The following is a 24,450-nucleotide window of genomic DNA, read 5'->3' as shown; positions in this document are numbered from 1 at the left end:
TTTCCCTGATAAACCCTGCAAGAATCCAGAGCAGGAGGCACATAAGGGTTTGTGTGATGCAAACAATCATGATGAGCTGCAGGAGAGACCCATCCCAACAGCAACTTGTAGGTGTCTCTGGAGGAACTGAGAGGACAAGACTGACTGTGAGGCCAGACCCGGTCTCTGCCGATGGAGAGGTCACTGCTTCGAGATGAGGATTAAAGGTCAGTGTTAACAGTCTCAGGGTAAACCCTCAATCTCTGCCTCAGATTCAGCCCCAATCTGAAAGACACTCCTCTTTAGCAGTGTCCTCCCTTATTTGACCGAATAAGGACTCTATTACCTCATCATGATATTCGGCCAGGGAAACTGGTGAAAAATAAAGGAGATCTAACTATCCACACAGACACCAACGTATCTATCTCTTGGACAAGCCCCTTAACATCCATCTATTTCTCTATCTCTCTGTTGAACCCCTTATACATCACTCTACTTAGTTATTTCCTACAGAACTATATATCTCTATATTGAGCATCTTAAACAATCCCACTTTATATTCCTCTTGGTTTCTATTCTTTGCTCTCCCACAGCCTTCCTGTATAGCCTTGAGCTAGTCACCCTGGGCCAGATTTTTAAAGTTAATTAATTAATTAATTAATGGAGATATCCCATCTCCTAGAACTGGAAGGGACCTTGAAAGGTCATCGAGTCCAGCCCCCTGCCTTCACCAGCAGGACCAAGTACTGATTTTGCCCCAGATCCTTAAGTGGCCCCCTCAAGGATTGAACTCACAACCCTGGGTTTAGCAGGCCAATGCTCAAACCACTGAGCTATCCCTCCCCAAGTTATTTAGGTGCCTAGTGGGATTTTCAAAAGCACCCAGCTGCCTGAAAACCATCTAAATCAATGAATTTTAATTGCCCAGATGATTCTGAAAATCCCACTAGGAGCCTAAATATCTTTAAAAAACTGGCTCTGGATGCTTTTCTGGAAAATCTGTTTTAGCCCAACACAGTTAATTGAGCTCAGTGCAGGGGTAACTGGGGAACTTCTTTGGTGTGTGTTGCAGAATAGGTCAGATAAGATAATCATAGAAGCATAGAATCGTAGGACTGGAAGGGCCCTCGACAGGTCATCTAGCCTAGTGTCCTCCACTTGTGGCAGGACTAAGTATTATCTAGACCATCCCTGACAGGTGTTTGTCTATCCTGCTCTTAAAGATCTCCAATGATGGAGATTCCAAAACTTCTCTAGGCAATTTATTCCAGTGCTTAACCACCCTGACAGTTAGGAAGTTTTTTCCAAATATCCAACCTAAACTGCCATTGCTGCAATTTAAGCCCATTGCTTCTTGTCCTATCCTCAGAGTTTAAGGGGAACAATTTCCCCACCTCCTCCTTGCAACAATCTTTTGGTCCCTTTTGCCCTTTAAATAGATGAATCTCCAATTGAAAAAAAAATGGGAACAGGTGTGCATACATCATAAATTAACTGTGTTGCTGCTTTTTGGGTGAGGTTGTAGGGAATCTCTTTCCCTATACACTATGCAATGCCTGCGTGTGAAGCAGTTCCTTGCTGGAGAAAGGATATAAACTCTAATCAAAGTTTGCAATCTCAATTTTATGGAATCAAATGGATGACAATCCACTGCGTTTAACTATATGATTATTTCTTTTTTCTCAATCACCAGCTACATCACACAGGGAATTGTGAAAGTGGAAACCTACATTCACCTCATGGAGGAAGCAGAAGGTGAAAATCAAACATCTATCACAGAATTCATCCTGCTGGGATTTGGGAATCTCCCTGAACTGCAATTTATTTTCTTCCTCCTTTTTCTGGGGATCTACATTGTCACCATGACTGCGAACACACTCATTGTAGCGCTAGTTGTGGTTGATCAGCACCTTCACACCCCTATGTATTTCTTCCTGGGGAATTTGTCCTGCTTGGAGATCTGTTGCACCTCAGCCATTCTGCCCAGGATGCTGGCCAGCCTCCTGACTGGGGACAGAACTATTTCTGTAACCGGCTGCATTGTGCAGTTTTACTGGTTTGGTTTCCTAGTGACTGCTGAGTGCTCTCTGCTAGCTGTGATGTCGTACGATCGATACTTAGCAATATGTAATCCACTGCATTATGCAATCCGTATGAATGGCAGGTTCTGTATGCAGCTAGTAGCCGGATCTTGGCTAAGTTCATTCATAATTCTTACCACGTTAATATCTTTTATGTCACAATTAGCCTTCTGTGGCCGTAATGAAATTGATCATTTTTTTTGTGATCTCACCCCAGTGATTAAACTCTCCTGCAGTAACACCAGTCTGGTTTCCCTGGTGACTCTCATATTCTCCTCCATAGACACTGTTCCCCCATTTCTATTGACCCTGATATCTTATGTTTGTATCATCTCCACCATCCTGAGGATCCCTTCCACCATCGGGAAGCAAAAGGCATTTTCCACCTGCTCCTCACACCTTATTGTGGTTACCCTTTTCTATGGGACACTAATAACTGTCTACATGTTACCAAACACCGGTGCCCTGAAAGCCCCAAACAAAGTGTTTTCTGTCTTTTACACGGTCTTGACACCCCTTATTAATCCCCTCATCTACAGCCTGAGAAACAAAGAGGTCAAGGAGGCCCTCAAGAGAGTGCTTCAGAAATGTAGGGTGTTCCCAGGCATTCAGAGAAATTGATAGAAATGGTAATAAATCAATGCACTAGTCAGAAAGGATCCATCTACATAGTCGAAGTTTTTATCAGTTAAAGCATCCTGCATTATAGGAAGAGGATACTGAGGATATTTTTAGAGTTGTATCTCCCATTCAGTTATATTTATTTAAGTAAATAATGGCAGATCCTCAGCTAGTATACGTTTCGATAGATTCATTTATTTCAGTGCTGCAATGAGATTGGAACCAGACAATGATCTCCCCCAAATATGTTTTCAAAAATTCCATCCTGAACTCCAGTCATCTTGGCCAAAATGAAAAGCATAGTTAAGTGCGTGGTGGGAAATCAAAACATTCTTTACTGTTATTCCCAGAATTATTTCAGTCTCTTTTACCTTGGCTGGCAAGGCTTCTTCTATTCTATGAGAAACAGGAAGAGTGGGGAAAGTATATGACCCTAGTCTGAATAGGAGAAATGTTCAAAGATGGGGTAGAGAAATTAGGCCTCCAACCCTCATTCAAAATCAGTGGGATTTGGTTCCTACATTTCCTAAGTGATGGATGATTTTTATTCCACCTATGGAAATTTTCAAAACTTTTTTTTAAATCAGGATATTTTCACAAAAACTAAAAACCTCAGCCTGAAAAATATTGGTTTTAAATGGGTTCTGGTTCTGATTATACATCCACAATGTGTAATCGCTTCAGAAATGCACTTTTCCTGCAGAAAATCAAACCAGTTAACCCAGGGGTTCTCAGACTTTTATACTGGTGACCCCTTTCACACAGCAAGCCTCTGAGTGCAACCACCCCATACATTAAAAACACTTTTTAATATATATATTTAACACCATTATAAGCAGGGTTTGGGGTGGAGGCTGACAGCTCATGACCCTCCCATGTAATAACCACATGAACCCCCTGAGGGGTCCCGACTCCCAGTTTGAGAACCCCTGAGCTAACCAGTGACCAACCAGCCCTGTCAAAAGATGGTTATGTATTAAATTAAAATATTTGGGATTTTAAAATATTTTTTTCTTTTATTTCTCATTTTTTTTATTTCTAAATAATATTCCCAAGTCTTTTTGCATTGCCAGAATCCTATTCCATTTGTGATATCCTGTGGTCTGTGTTTCTTGGATTCTCCATTCATCTTTGGAAAATACCCCAAATTGCTCTGATACCCTGGGTTTACAAGCCAGCGCTCTAATGCTTGAGCTACGGAGACATTGTGTGACACCACATATCTTACACAGTGCTCCAGCGGGTAAGGCATTGCACTTGAGATCAGAGCACCTGCCTTCTGTTATTTTTTCTTGCCTCAGATGGGGTCTTGGAAAAGCCATTGGCCTCTTTTTTCCCAACTCCCCTTTTGTCTGTTTCAATTGTAAATTTTATGGGGCAGGAACATTCTCTCCCTATATGAGTTTATGGATTACCCAGCGCAATGGGGACCCCACCTCTATTTCTGTCCTTAAGGACTCACCATAGTCAAATAGCAATAGTCCCTGTGCTTTTGGTGAGTTCTGCTGGTGTTGACCTGGATATTATTTAACAATGTAAAATGACTCCCCTTTCTATCTCAAAACTCCAACCCCACCCTGAAAAAATGAAATGAATCAAATCTAAAAAATAAAAAACAAAAACCCTACCCTAAAGAGGATTTTTTTTTTTACCTCCAAAAGGAGAAGAACCAGAGACTTCATTAAATCTGCAAGGGACATTGCTATTCCCCTGTTGATTTTATGTTGAAGTTTTCCAAATACAATGGTGATGGGCAGTAATCAGACAGATACTGAAATCAGAGAATCGTAGGACTGTAAAGGACCTTGAGAGGTCATCTAGTGTAGTCCCCTGAATTCATGGCAGGATTAGGTATTACCTAGATGTAGTGAGCCTGACTGGCCTCCCTCCGAGCAAGAGAGCGAGGGACCATTACACGCCCCTTGGAGGGTAGCGCCTAGATTGCCCCACCCCCCTCGCTGGAAGGACCGGGTTGAGGCCGGAAGTATAAAAGGCCAGCCCTGCAGCTCAGTTGGGAGAGAGCCTGTACCGGAGGAGGATGCTTGGCCTGTTCTCCAGAGGCCCCGAGAGGAACCTGCACCTGGCTGTTCCCAATCCCCAGACATGGATGATGACTGGCCTGGAGTACCTGCTGCAGTTTACTCGGAAGAGCCGGAAGAGGCCTGGAGGCCACAGGTACCAAACCCCAGGGAGGCAGGAAGTAGCCCAGGGGCAGCCACGGAGCAGCCAGCTGCAGAGCCCGGAATGGCTCAGTCTGCGTCTTGTGTCTGGATCCCCGCTGATGAAGGGGCAGCCAATCCTGCCCCTGCCAGGGCCCTGGGCTGGGACGAGGTGGAGTAGGGTGGGCCCGCATCCCCCTACCATCCCACCTTGGGGGCTGACCCCTACACAGTGCAAGGAGGATCTAGCCCAGGACAGGAGCTCCCTTACCACTCACCTATAAAGACTGTTTGTTTTCTGGCAGCCTGAGCTCCACTCAGGCTAAAGCCAGCCCCTTAGAGACTGTGTGTTTGCTGGCTGCCTGAGCCCTACCCAGGCCAAAGCCAGTCCTGTAAAGACTGTTAGTTTGCTGCCGGCCTGAGCTCCGCCCAGGCCAATGTCGGCCCTGATAAACTGGGTTTCAGGTCTGCCTACTTGAGCGACCTAAGCTAAAGCCTGGTCGGGACTATTAATCGTGCAGCCCTATTGGGAGGCTCTTGCCGGTCTGACGGACTCTGGCCCTGACCTGATCGGATGAGCCTGACTGGCCTCCCTCTGACCAGGAGAGCGAGGGCCCATTACATTAGACCATCCCGGACAGAGTCCAGCAGAGGGCAACAAAAATGATTAGTGGGCTGGAGCACATGAGTTATGAGGAGAGGCTGAGGGAACTGGGATTGTTTAGTCTGCAGAAGAGAAGAATGAGGGGGGATTTGATAGCTGCTTTCAACTACCTGAAAGGGGGTTCCAAAGAGGATGGATCTAGACTGTTCTCAGTGGTACCAGATGACAGAACAAGGAGTAATGGTCTCAAGTTGCAGTGGGGGAGGTTTAGATTGGATATTAGGAAAAACATTTTCACTAGGAGAGTGGTGAAGTTACCTAGGGAGGTGGTGGAATCTCCTTCCTTAGAGGTTTTTAAGGTCAGGCTTGACAAAGCCCTGGCTGGGATGATTTAGTTGGGAATTGGTCCTGCTGTGAGCAGGGGGTTGGACTAGATGACCTCCTGAGGTCCCTTCCAACCCTGATATTCTATGATTCTATAATTCTATGATATTTGTCTAACCTTTCAAATCTTTGAAAGGTAATAGACAAAGTCTCTCAGTCTGTGTGGTCCAGCAGCCAGGGTAATACACTTTGACTGAGGACGCCTGGGGGCTATTCCCAGATACGTGAATGCCTGCTTCATGACCATTTGGGACTCATTTTCCTTCTCTCTGCCTCAGTTTCCTCATCAGTCAAACAGGGATAATGCTATCAGTCCTCCTGTGTAATGTGCTTTGAGATCAACACATGGCGAATGATCTGGTAGAGCTAGATATCATTATTAAAAGCATGGAAATGTATTTCCCATTCTCTTGGGCTCTTGGCACACGTACACTATATGTGGGGAAAGGGAGGTTTCCTTTGGGATTTGAATGCCAATGGCATCAGCTTTGGTGTGACACTGTTTTAACAAACACCACCATGTTAATTCCCTTGGGAAGTTAACTCTCAGTGCTCACTGGCAGCAGAGCCCACGGGAGATCCCAGCAGCTGGAAGGGCCAGAGGATGGCTGCTTTCCCTGATATACCCTGCAAGGATCCAGAGCAGGAGTCAGACAAGGGTTTGAGTGATGCAAACAATCATGACGAGCAGCAGAAGAGAGAGACCAACCCCAACAGCAACATATAGGTTTCTACATAGGTACTGAGAGGACAAGACTGTGAGGCCAGACCTGGTCACCATGGAAGGGGAAATTGCTGCTTTATGATGAGGATTAAAGATCAGGCTTAAAAGTCTTAGGGCACAATCTCATTCTCTTCCTCAGACACAGCCCTTAATGCGAAAGACACACTCTTGGACAGTGTCCTCACTCCCCAGAAGTTTTACCTGAATAAGGACTTTAGAATCTGAACGTGATGTATCGCCAGGGAAACTGATGAAACATAAAGGAGCTCTATCTATCTACATACATCTACTTTCCTATTTCTTTATCAAGCCCCTTACACAACCATCAATATAGATAACATTTTCCTAAACATTCACATTTTATTTAAAACTCTTGTATAAACCAGTTAGGACCAAAACATGGCCTAGGGTTATGCCCTAAATTATCTCTAGCTTGCCTCTGAATTGCCTCACTTCACTTTTCTCATATTTTATCAAGCCTCACTTGACAATTGTCAAGCATATTTTTAGGAAAGGGATGTTTTGGGCCTACTTATATTTCAACACATTTCTCTGGAACATAAGTAATTGTCATTTTTATAGGCTACAGAGTACATTAGAAATGAATTGGATAGAGACTGGAAATCCTTACCAATTTGGAAATAGTGGCACTTGTGAGACAAATTTTGCCTAGCTATTTATTGCTCCATCTTAGTTTTGAAGAGGAAGGATACTCTGATGTTTACAACACTAGCCTGTCATTAAGGAGACTTGGTTTCTATTCTCTGCTCTACCACAGCCTTTCTTTATAGCCTTGTGCAAATCATTCTGGGCCAGATTGTAAAAGGTATATAGTTGCCTAGATGGATTTTAAAACCATTTAGGTGCTTGACACTTATTTAAATCAATGAGTTTTAATTACCTTGAAAATTTAACCAGGTGCCTAAATACATTTAAAAATCTGGCCATTAGACCTTTTCTTGAAATTATGTTTTAGCCAAACACAATTTATTGAGCTCAGTGCTGTGGTAACTGAGGAAATTCTATGGTGTGTGGTGTAGAGGAGGTCAGACCATATGATCAAATAGTCCCTTCTGGCCATTAAATCTATAAATCTATAACTGAATAAATGTGGGGACAGGGGTAGAAGAAAGATATATTTACCGTGTTGCTGCTCTTGGGTAGGCTGGTAGGGAACCTCTATCCCAATACCCTCTGCAACACCTGGGAGTGAAGCAGTTCCTGAGCTGAGTCAAGAGCTTGCAATCTCAATTTTTATGGAATGAAATGGATGGAAATTGACCAAGTTTAATAGTACAGCAAACTCCCTAAATGAGTATTGCTTTTTCTCAGTCACCAGGTACATCACACAGAGAACGGTGGAAATTGAAACCTTCATGCACCTCATGGAGAAAAGAGAAGGGGACAACCAAACATCTATCACACAATTCATCCTGATGGGATTTGAGAATCTCCCTGAATGGTGGATTCTTTTCTTCCTCCTGTTTCTAGTGATCTACTTAGGGGTGGCCTATGCTACAGACCTATATCGGTATAACTATGTCACTCGGGGCCACACCCCTTCTCCCACTAGAGCATTGTTTCCCAAATTTTAGGCTGAAATGGTTTCTGATGAAAATGTGGCATTTTCCATGAAAAGCAGTTTTTGATGGACAATCTTCAACACATTATCTTTAACACATTATCAGACCTAAAATAACATACCCTAAAATGCTTTATAAAAACTATATATTATAAAGTTGCACAAAGAAAGGGATAAATAAGTAATAAATTTGGATGAATAATGCATCACTGTTACCAATTTCACTCAACTATCGCTAATACAACAGATCAATTGATACTGGACTTGTCCGTTTAGAGAAGAAGAATTTAGAGAAGAAGAATTTCCACTTACTGATATCCAGGCTGGGGGGACCATCCAATGTGAAAGGTGCCTGGTGGTGGAATCTCTCAGGCAGCAGGTGGGAGAGCTACAGGAGGAGGTTGCTAGGTTGAGGAGCATCTGAACCCACAAGCAATTCCTTGACAGTGTCCATGTGGAGACAACTGAGGTAGCTGTCCCAGTACACAGGACTGCTGATACACCACTGGTGGAGGAGGAGATGGCTCAGGGTGGACACTGGCAGCTGGTTACTTCTGGCAGCAGGCAGTGCTCCACCCCTGCTCCGAACCCTCCTGCCGTGGTAATAGGTAACCGCTATGCTCTTCTTGATACAGGAAAGAAGGAATCACTCCCTACAGTAAAGGAGGAGAAGCCTCGTACCCCTAAGGCTGGGAGGTCTGCTGCCACCACTGCGAATAGGAAACGTAGGGTAGTGGTGGTCGGAGACTCTCTGCTGAGGGGGACGGAGGCACCCATCTGTCGCCCTGACATTTCATCTCGGGAGGTATGCTGCCTGCCAGGAGCCCGTATCCGAGACGTTACGGAGGCATTGTCGAGGATTATCCAGCCCTCTGACTACTACCCCATGCTACTCATCCATGTGGGCACAAATGATACTGCACGGTGTGACACTGAGCAGATCAAGAGTGACTACAGGGCTCTGGGAGTACGGGTGAAGGAGTTTGGAGCACAGGTGGTATTCTCTTCAATTCTTCCTGTCAAAGGTAGGGGCCCGGGCAGAGACAGATGCATCATGGAGGTGAATGCCTGACTGCGAAGATGGTGTCACCAGGAGGGCTTTGGCTTCCTAGACCACGGGATGCTATTCGAGGAAGGACTGCTAGGCAGAGATGGCGTTCACCTTTCGAGGAGAGGAAAGACCCTATTTGGACACAGACTCGCTAACCTAGTGAGGAGGGCTTTAAACTAGGTTCGACGGGGACAGGTGAGCAAAGCCCACAGGTAAGTGGGGAACATGGAGACCGGGGAGATGGGTCGGAAATGAGAGGGAGTGTGGGCTATATTGTCAGAGAGAAAGGAGGGTCAGGACAAAACTGGGAGGAAAGATCAAACCAGTATCTTAGATGCCTATATACAAATGCGAGAAGTATGGGCAATAATCAGGAAGAACTGGAAGTGCTAATAAATAAATAAAACTATGACATTGTTGGCATCACTGAAACTTGGTGGGATAATACACATGATTGGAATGTTGGTGTGGATGGGTACAGCTTGCTCAGGAAGGATAGACAGGGGAAAAAGGGAGGAGGTGTTGCCTTATATATTAAAAATGTACACACTTGGACTGAGGTAGAGATGGACATAGGAGACAGAAGTGTTGAGAGTCTCTGGGTTAGGCTAAAAGGGGTAAAAAGCAAGGGAGATGTCATGCTAGGAGTCTACTGCAGGCCACCTAACCAGGTGGAAGAGGCTTTTTTTAAGCAACTAACAAAATCATCCAAAGCCCAAGATTTGGTGGTGATGGGGGACTTCAACTATCCGGATATATGTTGGGAAAATAACACAGCGGGGCACAGACTATCCAACAAATTCCTGGACTGCATTGGAGACAACTTTTTATTTCAGAAGGTTAAAAAAGCTACTAGGGGGGAAGCTGTTCTAGACTTGATTTTAACAAATAAGGAGGAACTCGTTGAGAATTTGAAAGTAGAAGGCAGCCTGGGTGAAAGTGATCATGAAATCATAGAGTTTGCAATTCTAAGGAAGGGTAGAAGGGAGAACAGCAAAATAGAGACAATGGATTTCAGGAAGACAGATTTTGGTAAGCTCAGAGAGCTGATAGGTAAGGTCCCATGGGAATCAAGACTGAGGGGAAAAACAACTGAGGAGAGTTGGCAGTTTTTCAAAGGGACACTATTAAGAGCCCAAAAGCAAGCTATTCCCCTGGTTAGGAAAGATAGAAAATGTGGCAAAAGACCACCTTGGCTTAACCATGAGATCTTGCATGATCTAAAAAATAAAAAGGAGTCATATAAAAAATGGAAACTGGGACAGATTACAAAGGATGAATATAGGCAAACAACACAGGAATGCAGGGGCAAGATTAGAAAGGCAAAGGCACAAAATGAGCTCAAACTAGCTACGGGAATAAAGGGAAACAAGAAGACTTTTTATCAATACATTAGAAGCAAGAGGAAGACCAAAGACAGGGTAGGCCCACTGCTTAGTGAAGAGGGAGAAACAGTAACAGGAAACTTGGAAATGGCGGAGATGCTTAATGACTTCTTTGTTTCGGTCTTCACCGAGAAGTCTGAAGGAATGCCTAACATAGTGAATGCTAATGGGAAGGGGGTAGGTTTAGCAGATAAAATAAAAAAAGAACAAGTTAAAAATCACTTAGAAAAGTTAGATGCCTGCAAGTCACCAGGGCCTGATGAAATGCATCCTAGAATACTCAAGGAGCTAATAGAGGAGGTATCTGAGCCTCTAGCTATTATCTTTGGAAAAACATGGGAGACGGGAGAGATTTCAGAAGACTGGAAAAGGGCAAATATAGTGCCCATCTATAAAAAGGGAAATAAAAACAACCCAGGAAACTACAGACCAGTGAGTTTAACTTCTGTGCCAGGGAAGATAATGGAGCAAGTAATTAAGGAAATCATCTGCAAACACTTGGAAGGTGGTAAGGTGATAGGGAACAGCCAGCATGGATTTGTGAAGAACAAATCATGTCAAACCAATCTGATAGCTTTCTTTGATAGGATAACGAGCCTTGTGGATAAGGGTGAAGCTGTGGATGTGGTATACCTAGACTTTAGTAAGGCATTTGATACGGTCTCGCATGATATTCTTATCGATAAACTAGGCAAATACAATTTAGATGGGGCTACTGTAAGGTGGGTGCATAACTGGCTGGATAACCGTACTCAGAGAGTTGTTATTAATGGTTCCCAATCCTGCTGGAAAGGCATAACGAGTGGGGTACCGCAGGGGTCTGTTTTGGGACCGGCACTGTTCAATATCTTCATCAACGACTTAGATATTGGCATAGAAAGTACGCTTATTAAGTTTGCGGATGATACCAAACTGGGAGGGATTGCAACTGCTTTGGAGGACAGGGTCATAATTCAAAATGATCTGGACAAATTGGAGAAATGGGCTGAGGTAAACAGGATGAAGTTTAACAAAGACAAATGCAAAGTGCTCCAGTTAGGAAGGAAAAATCAGTTTCACACATACAGAATGGGAAGAGACTGTCTAGGAAGGAATATGGCAGAAAGGGATCTAGGGGTTATAGTGGACCACAAGCTAAATATGAGTCAACAGTGTGATGCTGTTGCAAAAAAAGCAAACATGATTCTGGGATGTATTAACAGGTGTGTTGTGAGCAAGACACGAGAAGTCATTCTTCCGCTCTACTCTGCTCTGGTTAGGCCTCAGCTGGAGTATTGTGTCCAGTTCTGGGCACCGCATTTTAAAAAAGATGTGGAGAAATTGGAAAGGGTCCAGAGAAGAGCAACAAGAATGATTAAAGGTCTTGAGAACATGACCTATGAAGGAAGGCTGAAAGAATTGGGTTTGTTTAGTTTGGAAAAGAGAAGACTGAGAGGGGACATGATAGCAGTTTTCAGGTATTTAAAAGGGTGTCATAAGGAGGAGGGAGAAAACTTGTTCACCTTAGCCTCTAAGGATAGAACCAGAAGCAATGGGTTTAAACTGCAGCAAGGGAGGTCTAGGTTGGACATTAGGAAAAAGTTCCTAACTGTCAGGGTGGTTAAACACTGGAATAAATTGCCTAGGGAGGTTGTGGAATCTCCATCTCTTGAGATATTTAAGAGTAGGTTAGATAAATGTCTATCAGGGATGGTCTAGATGGTATTTGGTCCTGCCATGCGGGCAGGGGACTGGACTCGATGACCTCTCGAGGTCCCTTCCAGTCCTAGAATCTATGAATCTATGAATCTATAAGAAGTGATCATAACACCATAACAAAGCACTCCCTGAACCCCCCACTCCACTTAGGCTTATTTGGTGGTGAGGGAAAAGTTCCTTCCCAGGCCCCCCAGAAAGGAGTGTCTAGTACAATGCTCATAGCAGGTCCTGACCAAAACCTGATATTTTGCCACCTCAAGGGGAGGGAGGGTGGGTGCTGTTCCACCTGCTCCGGGGAAAAGGGGATTGTGCATGTATTTATATAAATTTTGTTTCATTGTGTGCTTATATTTTATATAAAACCAATAAACATGCCATTAAAAAAATCTCACACATTCACACCCAAGCTACCCAATTTCTCCACTCTTCCTAGTTCTCATTGCAATAGGAGAACACCTGGCAGCCAGTGTTAGAGACACTGAAATAACATTGGGGATAAAAGTCAATTCAGCTTTGGCAATTTACACCAGCTCAGGCACTGCCCTTATTCATCTAAATAAATACAACTGAAAGGGAGAGGCGACACTAAAAAGTCCTCAGTATCTTCTTCCTATAATTCAGGATGTTTGGACTGACTAGAACTTAGATTGTTCCTTTCTAACCAGAAAATTCATTTATTACCATATAAATCAACCTCTCCAAATGCCTGACATTTCTGCAGAGCTCTCCTCAGGGCTTCCTTTAACTCTTTTTTTCTCTGGCTGTTGATGAGGGGATTGATCAGAGCATCAAGACAGTGTAAAGGACAGAAAACACTTTGTTTGAGACTGCACCTCTGTAGCAATTTAATGAAGACTCTCTAAGCCGATGGGAGAGAGTTCTTCTGTCAGCTTAGTTAACCCATCTCCCAGAGAGATGGTAGCTCTAGTGCAATGGTTTTCAAACTCTTTTTCTGGGGACCCAGTTGAAGAAAATTGCTGATGCCCATTACCCAACGGAGCTGGGGATGAGGGTTCAGGGTGCGGGAGGGGGCTCTGAGCTGGAGCAGGGGGTTAGGGTGCGGGAGGGGGTTAGGGCTCAGGGCTGGGGGTGCAGGTTCTGGGGTGGGGCTGGGGATGAAGGGTTTGGGGTGCAGGAGGGGCTCCAGGTTTGGGGCAGGCTCAGGGCTGGGCAGGGGGTTGGGGTGCGGGAGAGTGTCAGGGCTCTGGGCTGGGGATGAGGGGATTGGGTCACGGGGTTGAGGCATGGACTTACCTCTGGCAGCTCCCAGTCAGTGGCGCAGCCAGGGTGCACCGGGGACTACGCTGCACCCCAGAAGCGGCCAGCAGCGGGTCTGGCTCCTAGGCAGAGGCGCGCAAGCGGCTCCGCGTGACTCTCACCTGCAGGCACTCCCCCCCAGTTCCCATTAGCCAGTTTCCACACAATGGGAGTGCGCAGCTGGTGCTCGGGGTGGGGGCAGCGCGCTAAGCCCCGTGGCCCCCCCTGCCTAGAAGCCGGGCCTGCTGCACAGATTCAGTACAGACATCCAAAAGTTCAAGTCAATAGGATCCTGCATCTCTCTTCTATTCTGAACAGACAAATATTCCTGCTTTTTCTCTTCAGCACCCTTTGACTCCAGTGACTATTACTGTTTCAATTACAAGGAAGACCAGAGCGGCCTATGGCTGAGCTGTGAGCATGCAACAGTCACCAAGGATAAGATTTTCAAACTGCCTCAGATTCCTTTTGTAAAGCTTCTGATTCCACAAAGGCAAGTGCTTGAGAAACTTGGGTATTACCCTGAAAATTAAGGTAGTCTTCTAGACTAGGAGTTTCAAAGCACAGTATAGTTAAGAAGGTGGCAGGTTGCATAGATTTGTGAATTTCAAGGCCAGAAGGGACAATTATTATCATCTAGTCTGATATCCTGTATAACTAGGCTCGGCAGATTTCAGTTTGTTTAATATATATTTTGATGGATAATATCAATTTGTAAGCATTTTTATCAATTTAAATTTTCACAGTAGTGGGAAATTTATGGGGGGGTCCAGACAATAATTATGTAATGACAGTGGACACTGAGATTCAAAAAGTTTAAGCTTTATAACCCTTAAAACACAAATTTGTCAACGTCGCACATCAAAATATACAACAGAACTAGCTTTAAACCAAACTCTAATGAGTTCTCAAGCAGCATTTTTCTTACTTTGCCTAGCTGTAAATTTCTATTAACAACCAAAACATTTTTTTTATTGATTTGTGCAGGGCCGGCTCTAACTTTTTTGCCGCCCCAGGCAAAAAAGAGGGGGCTGCCCACCCCCGCGAGCGTCGCGCCACCATACACCCGCTCCAGCACCGCCGAAATCCCCCCCTCCGAGCACCACGCTGCCCAAAGCCCCGCTCCCTGAGCGCCGAGCCGCCCGAAGCCCCACCCCCTCCAAGGGCCGCGCCCCCCCTCTGAGTGTCGTGCCAAGCCCCCGCCCCCCCAGTGCCATGCCAAGCCCCTGCCCCCATCCGGGCGCCACGCTGCACCAGCCCCCGCCCTCCCTCCGAGCGCCAAGCCCCCGCCCTCCCGAGCGCCGTGCCGCCGGAAGCCCCACCACCCCGAGCACCGCAACGCGGAAACAAAAAAAAAACCCTCCAGCACTGCCCCGATGAACCAATAAATAAATAAATAAATAAAAACCCGAGCGCCGCCCTGCCCCAAGGTGCTGCCCCAAGCACGTGCTTGGTAGGCTGGTGTCTGGAGCCGGCCCTGGATTTGTGTGTTGTATGGTGAAATCGACATTTACTGAAAAAAAGCTAATTATGCAGCATTCATTACAATACTTTTTATACACATTAAGGTGGGACTCTAATAAGTTCTCAAGCAGCATTTTTCTAACTTCTACTGTGTCTAAAAATCTATTGTCAATGGAAATATTTTTCCATCAGTTTGTGTGTGTACATTGAAATAGCTGTTCGCCGACATTTACTGACAAAAAAACTAATGCTTCCAAGCATATGTATAACATGTGCCAAAGAACCCCATCAGATGATTCCTGCATAACTTGTATGTGAGATATAGCATATAGCATTTCAGTTTAAAACAAGCAGCCAAATTAGGACTCAAATGACCTGGATTTTACCCCAGCTCAGCCACTCAACTGTTGTGTGATCTTGGGTATATTGTTTCCTCTCTTTTCTTCCCCACACACCCTTTGTCTCTCCTGTTTACTTAGGTTGGAGCTGACTGGACTCGAGCAGGGCTATTTCTCACCATGTGTCTATACAGTGTAAATGGGGCTGTAATCTCAGTTGGCACCGCTAATTGCTACAGTATTACAAATCATAGTAGATGTGATCAGATTGTTATTAGGTTTATTCATTGCAGCTTCCTGTAAATGTTCTAGGATTCCAAGCACATCTTCTTCTCCACGGTCACCATGCCCAAGATTTTGGCTGGCTTCCTCTCAGGGTGCCAAGCCATCTCCTTCACCAGCTGCCTGGCACAGCTCAATTTATTCCACTTCCTGGGCAGCAGTGGAGCCGTGCTTCTGGCTGTCATGGTCTATGACTGCTATGTGGCCATCTGCAACCCACTGCGCTACACAGTGGTCATGAGCCCACTGGTGTGCCTGCTCATGGTAGCGGCCACCTGGTCCTCTTCCGTTGTGATCTACGAGGAAAGATTGAAAAAAAAATGGGTTAGTTTCATCTAGACAAGAGAAGACTGAGGGGCAACATGTTAACAATTTTCAAATATGTAAAAGGTTGTTATAAAGTGGAAGGTGATGAATGGTTCTCTGTAACCACTAAGTACAGGGGAAAGAAGTAAGGGGCTTAAATTGCTGCAAGGGTGGTTTATGCTGCACATTAGGAAAAACTGGAATAAATTGCCTAGGGAGGTTGTGGAATCTCTTTTATTGGAGGTTTTTAAGAACAGGTTAGAGAAACACCTGTCAGGGATGGTCTAAATAATTCTTAGTCCTGCCATGAGTGCAGGGGACTGGACTAGATGACCTCTCGAGGTCCCTTCCAGACCTACGATTCTATGATTCTATGAGTTAGCTCTAAGCTCTTGGTATCGGGAAACCTGAGAGCCAACTTCAGAGTAAGATGATTACTTGGGGTATGTCTACACTACGAAATTAGTTCGAATTTATAGAAGCCGGTTTTATTGAAATCGGTTGTATACAGCCGATTGTGTGTGTCCACACAATAAAATGCTCTAGGTGCTCTAGTCGGCGGACCGCGTCCACAGTACAAGGCTAGCGTCGACTTCCGGAGCATTGCACTATGGGTAGCTATCCCACAGCTATCCCACAGTTCCCGCAGTCTCCGCCGCCCCTTTGAATTCTGGGTTGAGATCCCAATGCCCGGATGATGCAAAACAGTGTCGCGGGCGGTTCTGGGTACATGTCGTCAGGCCCCTCCCCCCTCGTCACAGCAACGGCAGACAATAGATTCGCGCCTTTTTACCTGGGTTACCTGTGCAGACAACATACCACGGCAAGCATGGAGCCCGCTCAGCTCAGCTGAGCTCACCGTCACCATATGTCCTCTGGGTGCCGGCAGACGTGGGACTGCATTGCTACACAGCAGCAGCTGCTAACTGCCTTTTGGCGGTAGACGGTGTAGCATGAGTGGAGGATGGTGTGGACTGCACTCTCAGCAAGTTTGCAGATGACACTAAACTAGGAGGCGTGGTAGATACACTAGAGGGTAGGGATCGGATACAGAGGGACCTAGACAAATTAGAGGATTGGGCAGAAAAAAACCTGATGAGGTTCAACAAGGACAAGTGCAGAGTCCTGCACTTAGGACGGAAGAATCCCATGCACTGCTACAGACTAGGGACCGAATGGCTAGGTAGCAGTTCTGCTGAAAAGGACCTAGGGGTCACAGTGGACGAGAAGCTGGATATGAGTCAACAGTGTGCTCTTGTTGCCAAGAAGGCTAACGGCATTTTGGGCTGTATAAGTAGGGGCATTGCCAGCAGATCGAGGAACGTGATCGTTCCCCTTTATTCGACATTGGTGAGGCCTCATCTGGAATACTGTGTCCAGTTTTGGTCCCCACACTACAAGAAGGATGTGGAAAAATTGGAAAGAGTCCAGCGGAGGGCAACAAAAATGATTAGGGGTCTGGAGCACATGACTTATGAGGAGAGGCTGAGAGAACTGGGATTGTTTAGTCTCCAGAAGAGAAGAATGAGAGGGGATTTGATAGCAGCCTTCAACTACCTGAAGGGGGGTTCCAAAGAGGATGGAGCTCGGCTGTTCTCAGTGGTGGCAGATGACAGAACAAGGAGCAATGGTCTCAAGCTGCAGTGGGGGAGGTCCAGGTTGGATATCAGGAAAAACTATTTCACTAGGAGGGTGGTGAAACACTGGAATGCGTTACCTAGGGAGGTGGTGGAGTCTCCTTCCTTGGAGGTTTTTAAGGCCCGGCTTGACAAAGCCCTGGCTGGGATGATTTAGCTGGGAATTGGTCCTGCTTTGAGCAGGGGGTTGGACTAGATGACCTCTTGAGGTCCCTTCCAACTCTGATATTCTATGATTCTATTCTATGATAGTCGTGGGGCTGGCAGCCGTAGGGCTGCATTGCACCAGCCCCTTGCAGGCAATGGTATATTATGACTGGTACCCATCATCGTCATACTGGTATGGCTGTCAATCATGGCCACCTGGGCAGACATGCTACTGTTTTGATGATGATGGTTACCAGTCGTAATATACTATTTTCTGCCAATTGCCCAGTCTTGTCTGCTAAGCACCCAGAAGAGGCCAAGGGCGATGCTGGGTGCTGGCGGACGTGGGGCTGGCAGACGTGGGGCTGCATTGCTACACAGCAGCAGCCCCTTGCCTTTTTGCAGATGATGGTATATTATGATTGGTACCCATCGTCATCATACTGGAGAGGCTATCACTCATGCTGCACCGTCGGCTGCCACCTTAAGATGTAAAAAATAGATTTGTTCTGTATTCATTTGCTTCCCCTTCCTCCGTGAAATCAATGGCCTGCTAAGCCCAGGGTTTCCAGTTTAATCTTTGGGGGGACCATTCTGTGTGACAGTTGTTTGTGTTTCTCCCTGTTCCTGTACCTGTACGCCATGTCGTCACTCGGCCCTCCCTCCGTCCCTCCCGCCCTCCCTCCTTCTCCTGGTCCATCAGATACTACTTTCGCGCCTTTTTTCTGACCAGGCGCCATAGCTAGCACTGGGATCATGGAGCCCGCTCAGATCACCGCAGCAATTATGAGCACTATGAACACCACGCGCATTGTCCTGGAGTATATGCAGAGCCAGGACATGCCAAGGCGAAACCCGGACCAGCCGAGGAGGCGATTGCAGCGCGGCGACGAGAGTGATGAGGAAATTGACATGGACATAGACCTCTCACAAGGCACAGGCCCCAGCAATGTGGAAATCATGGTGTCACTGGGGCAGGTTGATGCCGTGGAACGCCGATTCTGGGCCTGGGAAACAAGCACAGACTGGTGGGACCGCATCGTGCTGCAGGTATGGGACGATTCCCAGTGGCTGCAAAACTTTCGCATGCGTAAGGGCACTTTCATGGAACTTTGTGACTTGCTTTCCCCTGCCCTGAAACGCCAGGATACCAAGATGAGAGCAGCCCTCACAGTTGAGAAGCGAGTGGCGATAGCCCTGTGGAAGCTAGCAACGCCAGACAGCTACCAGTCAGTCGGGAATCAATTTGGAGTGGGCAAATCTACGGTGGGGGCTGCTGTGATCCAATTTGCCAGGGCAATGAAAGACCTGGTGATATCAAGGGTAGTGACTCTGGGCAACGTGCAGTCAATAGTGGATGGTTTTGCTGAAATGGGATTCCCAAACTGTGGCGGGGCCATAGACGGAACCCATATCCCTATCTTGTCACCGGAGCACCAAGCCACCGACTACGTAAACCGCAAGGGGTACTTTTCAATGCTGCTGCAAGCCCTGGTGGATCACAAGGGACGTTTCACCAACATCAACGTGGGATGGCCGGGAAAGGTACATGATGCTCGCGTCTTCAGGAACTCTGCTCTGTTTCGAAAGCTGGAGGAAGGGACTTTCTTCTCGGACCAGAAAGTGACCGTTGGGGATGTTGAAATGCCTATCGTGATCCTTGGGGACCCAGCCTACCCCTTAATGCCATGGCTCATGAAGCCATACACAGGCAGCCTGGACAGGAGTCAGGACCTGTTCAACTACAGGCTGAGCAAGTGCCGAATGGTGGTGGAATGTGCATTTGGACATTTAAAAACGCGCTGGCGCAGCTTACTGACTCGCTCAGACCTCAGCGAAAAGAATATCCCCATTGTTATTGCTGCTTGCTGTGCACTCCACAATATCTGTGAGAGTAAGGGGGAGACCTTTATGGCGGGGTGGGAGGTTGAGGCAACTTGCCTGGCCGCTGATTACGCGCAGCCAGACACCAGGGCGGTTAGAGGAGCACAGCAGGGCGTGATGCGCATCAGAGAAGCTTTGAAAACGAGTTTTGTGACTGGCCAGGCTACTGTGTGAAACTTCTGTTTGTTTCTCCTTGATGAACCCTCCAACACCCCCCCCGACCCGGTTCACTCTACTTCCCTGTAAACCAACCACCCCACCCCACCCTCCCCTCCCGCTTGCAGAGGCAATAAAGTCATTGTTTTTTCACATTCATGCATTCTTTATTAGTTCCTTACAGAGGTAGGGGGATAATTGCCAAGGTAGCCTGGGATGGGTGGGGGAGGAGGGATGGAAAAGGACACACTGCATTTTAAAACTTTAACTCTTATTGAAGGCCAGCCTTCTGATGCTTGGGCGATCATCTGGGGTGGAGTGACTGGGTGGACGGAGGTCCCCCCACCGTGTTCTTGGGCGTCTTGGTGAGGAGGCTATGGAACTTGGGGAGGAGGGCTGTTGGTTACACAGGGGCTGTAGCGGCGGTCTCTGCTCCTGCTGCCTTTCCTGCAGCTCAACCATACGCTGGAGCATATCAGTTTGATGCTCCAGCAGACGGAGCATTGCCTCTTGCCGTCTGTCTGCAAGCTGACGCCACCTATCGTCTTCAGCCCGCCACTTGCTCTGTTCATCCCGCGATTCAGCCCGCCACCTCTCCTCTCGTTCATATTGGGCTTTTCTCATCTCCGACATTGACTGCCTCCACGCATTCTGCTGTGCTCTATCAGCGTGGGCGGACATCTGCAGCTCCGTGAACATATCGTCCCTCGTCCTACGTTTTCTCTTTCTAATGTTCACGAGCCTCTGCGAAGGAGAAACATTTGCAGCTGGTGGAGGAGAAGGGAGAGGTGGTTAAAAAAGACACATTTTAGAGAACAATGGGTACACTCTTTCATTACAAGGTGGTATATTTTCGCTTGCAGGCAGCCATCGTAGGCCACAGTGTTTTGGCTTTTTTAACCTTCTTAACATGCGGGAAAGGTTGCAAACAGCAGCGCATTTCCCATATCAAGGATGAATTGGGTTGTCCATTTAAAATGGGGTTTCAATGTAAAAGGAGGGGGCTGCGGTTTCCCAGTTAACATGAGGCACAAACACAAGTAAACCCCCCCCACACACACACACACGATTCTCTGGGATGATCACTTCACCCCTCCCCCCACCGCATGGTTAACAGCGGGGAACATTTCTGGTCAGAAGAGCAGGAACGGGCGCCTCTGAATGTCCCCTTAATAAAATCACCCCATTTCAACCAGGAGAGCTTTCTGGAGATGTCCCTGGAGGATTTCCGCTCCATCCCCATACACGTTAACAGACTTTTCCAGTAGATGTACTGGCCGTGATTGCCAGGGCAAAGTAATCATTAAACACGCTTGCTTTTTTTTTTTGTAATGTTTACAAATATTTACAAAGTTACACTCACCAGAGGTCTCCTGTGTGACCTGAGGGTCTTGGGTGAGTTCGGGGGTTACTGGTTCCAGGTCCAGGGTCACAAACATATCCTGGCTGTTGGGGAAACCGGTTTCTCCGCTTCCTTGCTGCTGTGAGCTACCTACAGTACCTCCATCATCATCTTCCTCGTTCCCCGAACCATCTTCCCTGTGTGTTTCTCCAGTGAGAGAGTCATAGCACACGGTTGGGGTAGTGGTGGCTGCACCCCCTAGGATCGCATGCAGCTCCGCGTAGTAGCGGCAAGTTTGCGGCTCTGCCCCGGACCTTCCGTTTGCTTCTCTGGCTTTGTGGTAAGCTTGCCGTAGCTCCTTAATTTTCACGCGGCACTGCTGTGTGTCCCTGTTATGGCCTCGGTCCTTCATGGCCTTGGAGATCTTTTCTAATACTTTTCCATTTCTTTTACTGCTACAGAGTTCAGCTATCACTGCTTCATCTCCCCATATGGCGAGCAGATCTCGTACCTCCCGTTCGGTCCATGCTGGAGCTCTTTTGCGATCCTGGGAGGACTCCATCACGGTTACCTGTGCTGATGAGCTCTGCGTGGTCACCTGTGCTCTCCACGCTGGGCAAACAGGAAATGAAATTCAAACCTTCGCGGGTCTTTTCCTGTCTACCTGGTCAGTGCATCTGAGTTGAGAGTGCTGTCCAGAGCGGTCACAATGAAGCACTGTGGGATAGCTCCCGGAGGCCAATAACGTCGAATTCCGTCCACACTACCCCAATTCCGACCCGCAAAGGCCGGTTTTATCGCTAATCCCCTCGTCGGAGGTGGTGTAAAGAAACTGGTTTAAAGGACCCTTTAAATCGAAAGAAAGGGCTTCGTTGTGTGGATGTGTCCAGGCTTAATTCGGTTTAACGCTCCTAAAGTCGACCTAAACCCGTAGTGTAGACCAGGCCTTGGAGTACCTGAAGAATCAGGGTGATGCAGTACTGGAAGGGGTCCCCAGAGACCTTGAACAAGACCCATGCCAGGATCACTGTACTGGGGACAGAATGGACATATTCCTGGGTGCCTGTAACATGTGGTAGTGGGGATCTGGAGTTGGTCCATGGAAGGGTGAGGTACTGAGCCAGAGGCAGATGGTGCCAAGGTCAAGCAACCAGATGCAGATGAGCTAAAGGGCTGCATTGGAGCTGGGTGAGGGTCTTCATGCGGAAGCAAAGGTGAGAGCCATACTGCTGACCTGCAGTGATCAGGAGAGACTTCTCTGTGACCATCAAAGAAGTAGTCAGATTTGAGAATCCCTGAGCAGGCACCAGAGTCAATGGTGCAGGGTTGGGGGCCAATTCCACTCCCAAGAATAAAGAAAAAAAGCACCAAACTCTTCAGTTAGCTCAGACGGACCCAGAGGGAGGGAGGGAGACCACAGGGGAGGTGAAGATCTCTGCCCTGAGGGCTGAATCTCACTGGCCTGCTTTTACTAATTGCAGCAAGAAGATACCCCAAGGAGAAGGATACCAGCCTATTCAAAGAACTGGGTGCTTGCTGGTTGTTCAGCTCAGGACAGTGTGGGGACGTTAATGCCAAATCCGTGGTGTATGTTTTAAATGCATAGGACTTGTTGCTTGTGTACCTTTTGGTACTGAAGAAATCTGTATGTTACATACTATTATTGTTTTGTTTGCATAGTACTTGCTGTATTGCTATAATGAAAAGATTGTGTGTAGATTTATGAGGAATCTTTGTTAACCCTCAAATTGTCCTCTTAATAAACTTGAAGGTTTGCTTTTAGTCTGAGCAGCTTTACTACATTGTGGTATCTTTATTCCAAACTGGAGCAACTCCAGGTACTGGCATCTACAACTGTCCCAATTTGCACATTTACCTGATGTGTTATTATCCCCAGGTGGGTGTTCCATGGTCAAAACAGACTGGAACCACTCGCCATTCCTGCACTAAAATGGAATGATCATGGGTACTTGTGAAATTCAAATTCAAATTGGCTGGGCTACACCAGGTAAGGCTTTAATCAGATAAACAAAACCAAAACTAGAAAGAGACCCGGTCCCACCCAATTTTAGCCAAGATCCTTGTGGTTAGGGCACTCTGCTGGTACATAGGAGACATGGGCTCCAGCCCCTGCTCCAAGTCAGGCAGGGCTGTGGTCCTGAGTGCTCTAACCACTGATATATTAGGTATAATGGGACATCCTTCCAAAAAGTTTCATCCCCAGCTGTCCTTTGTGTTAGGGGAGGGGGTAACACTTCCCAGGGGGACTCAAGGTTGTGAGGTACCTTAAGGTGCCTGCCCTTAGCATGAAGCAATCTTGTCTATGACTATTGTGGTTCAGCTCCTTGAAACCAACAGCCTCTGGCCCAACAAGCTTTGCCTTCCAGGTCTCTGAGACCTCACCCTTTCTGTGCAGGCTAGTGCTTTGTACACACCAACCTCTGAGTCCTTGGAGTGCTCCCTTCAGCGTTCAGCCCCTGTCACTGGACAAACAGTAATTACCAAGTCTGCCGCCTCCAAAGACTGCACACAAGGTTGTTTGGCCCAGCTATGCATTCACACTTTGCTTACCATTACAAATGGAAGTTTATTAACCAAGGTAGAGATTGAAGTGATGCTGAGTAAGGATAGTGGAAACAGATATGATTACAAATTATAACACGCTTCTAAGTAACTAAACATGACTTGAGCAGGTTAAAAATCTGCCTAAAATTAAGTTGCTCACCTAAAGCAAGCCCTCAGCATCACCAGCCACCAGGACCGGGATTCAACTTTCATGGATGCAAAAAGTACTGTGCTTTTTGTCCCTCAGTGTGGGACCACATATTGTCCTTTTCCTCCTTATAGTCCATCCTCTTCTCTTCTTAATTTGCTTTTCTTGTTGACTTCAGATGCAGATGAATGCCCATTCCATTTGATTTATCCTACTTACGCTGCATCACAGACATAGGCAGACAGGTAACTGTCGTGGAAAAAGTCACCCACGCATTGATTTTAGTTCACAGACTCAAGCCTGAGGCTAGTTTATTGTAATACATACCAACGCGTTGGGGGTTGCAGTTAGAAACTACATCCCCGATCAGAGTTTGCAGGCTCCTTTTATTCTTACAAACCGCAAACATAGTACAAGTTATACGTCATTTACGAAAAATAAAGAGTTAGGGTCTGCCCCCTTTCCCGGTACCTTCCTTATTATTTTTCCAAGAATTGGGTGCATATAGGGTAGAGGGCTTCTTTGTGGTTTCCAATATGGGCAGTACTTGGCACCAGTTAGGGTATATTCTCGGCAGGGTGTATAGTACCTTCCGGGGTGTTACTGTCCGTTTACTGGGGGTTTTTTACAAGACACCCAAAGGAGATATATGATTG

At 46.6% G+C, this 24,450-nt stretch overlaps 1 protein-coding gene across 1 annotated transcript; it reads left to right on the top strand.

Annotated features, from left to right (window-relative positions):
• Positions 1 to 1,715: 1,715 nt before the first annotated feature.
• Positions 1,716 to 4,409, top strand: LOC128845999 (olfactory receptor 11A1-like). Its single transcript, XM_054045093.1, has 2 exons — positions 1,716 to 2,660; positions 4,293 to 4,409. The coding sequence occupies exons 1-2, from the start codon at positions 1,719 to 1,721 to the stop codon at positions 4,407 to 4,409; spliced, it is 1,059 nt and encodes a 352-aa protein (XP_053901068.1). The 5' UTR covers positions 1,716 to 1,718.
• The last annotated feature ends 20,041 nt before the right edge of the window (positions 4,410 to 24,450 follow it).

The sequence above is a fragment of the Malaclemys terrapin genome, chromosome 12 (assembly GCF_027887155.1).
Source record: "Malaclemys terrapin pileata isolate rMalTer1 chromosome 12, rMalTer1.hap1, whole genome shotgun sequence".
NCBI lineage: Eukaryota > Metazoa > Chordata > Testudines > Emydidae > Malaclemys > Malaclemys terrapin.
The sequence above is the reverse complement of the archived record's forward strand: the minus strand, read 5'-3'. Positions and strand labels throughout refer to the sequence as shown.

What these genes read in the sequence shown, in the direction of transcription:
- LOC128845999 (XM_054045093.1), top strand. Translation starts at nt 1,719, where the DNA reads ATGGAGGAAGCAGAAGGTGAAAATCAAACATCTATCACAGAATTCATC. An exon ending in TTCAGAAATGTAGGGTGTTC is followed by an intron (nt 2,661 to 4,292) that starts CCAGGCATTCAG and finishes ATCTAAAAAATA; the next exon opens with AAAAACAAAAACCCTACCCT.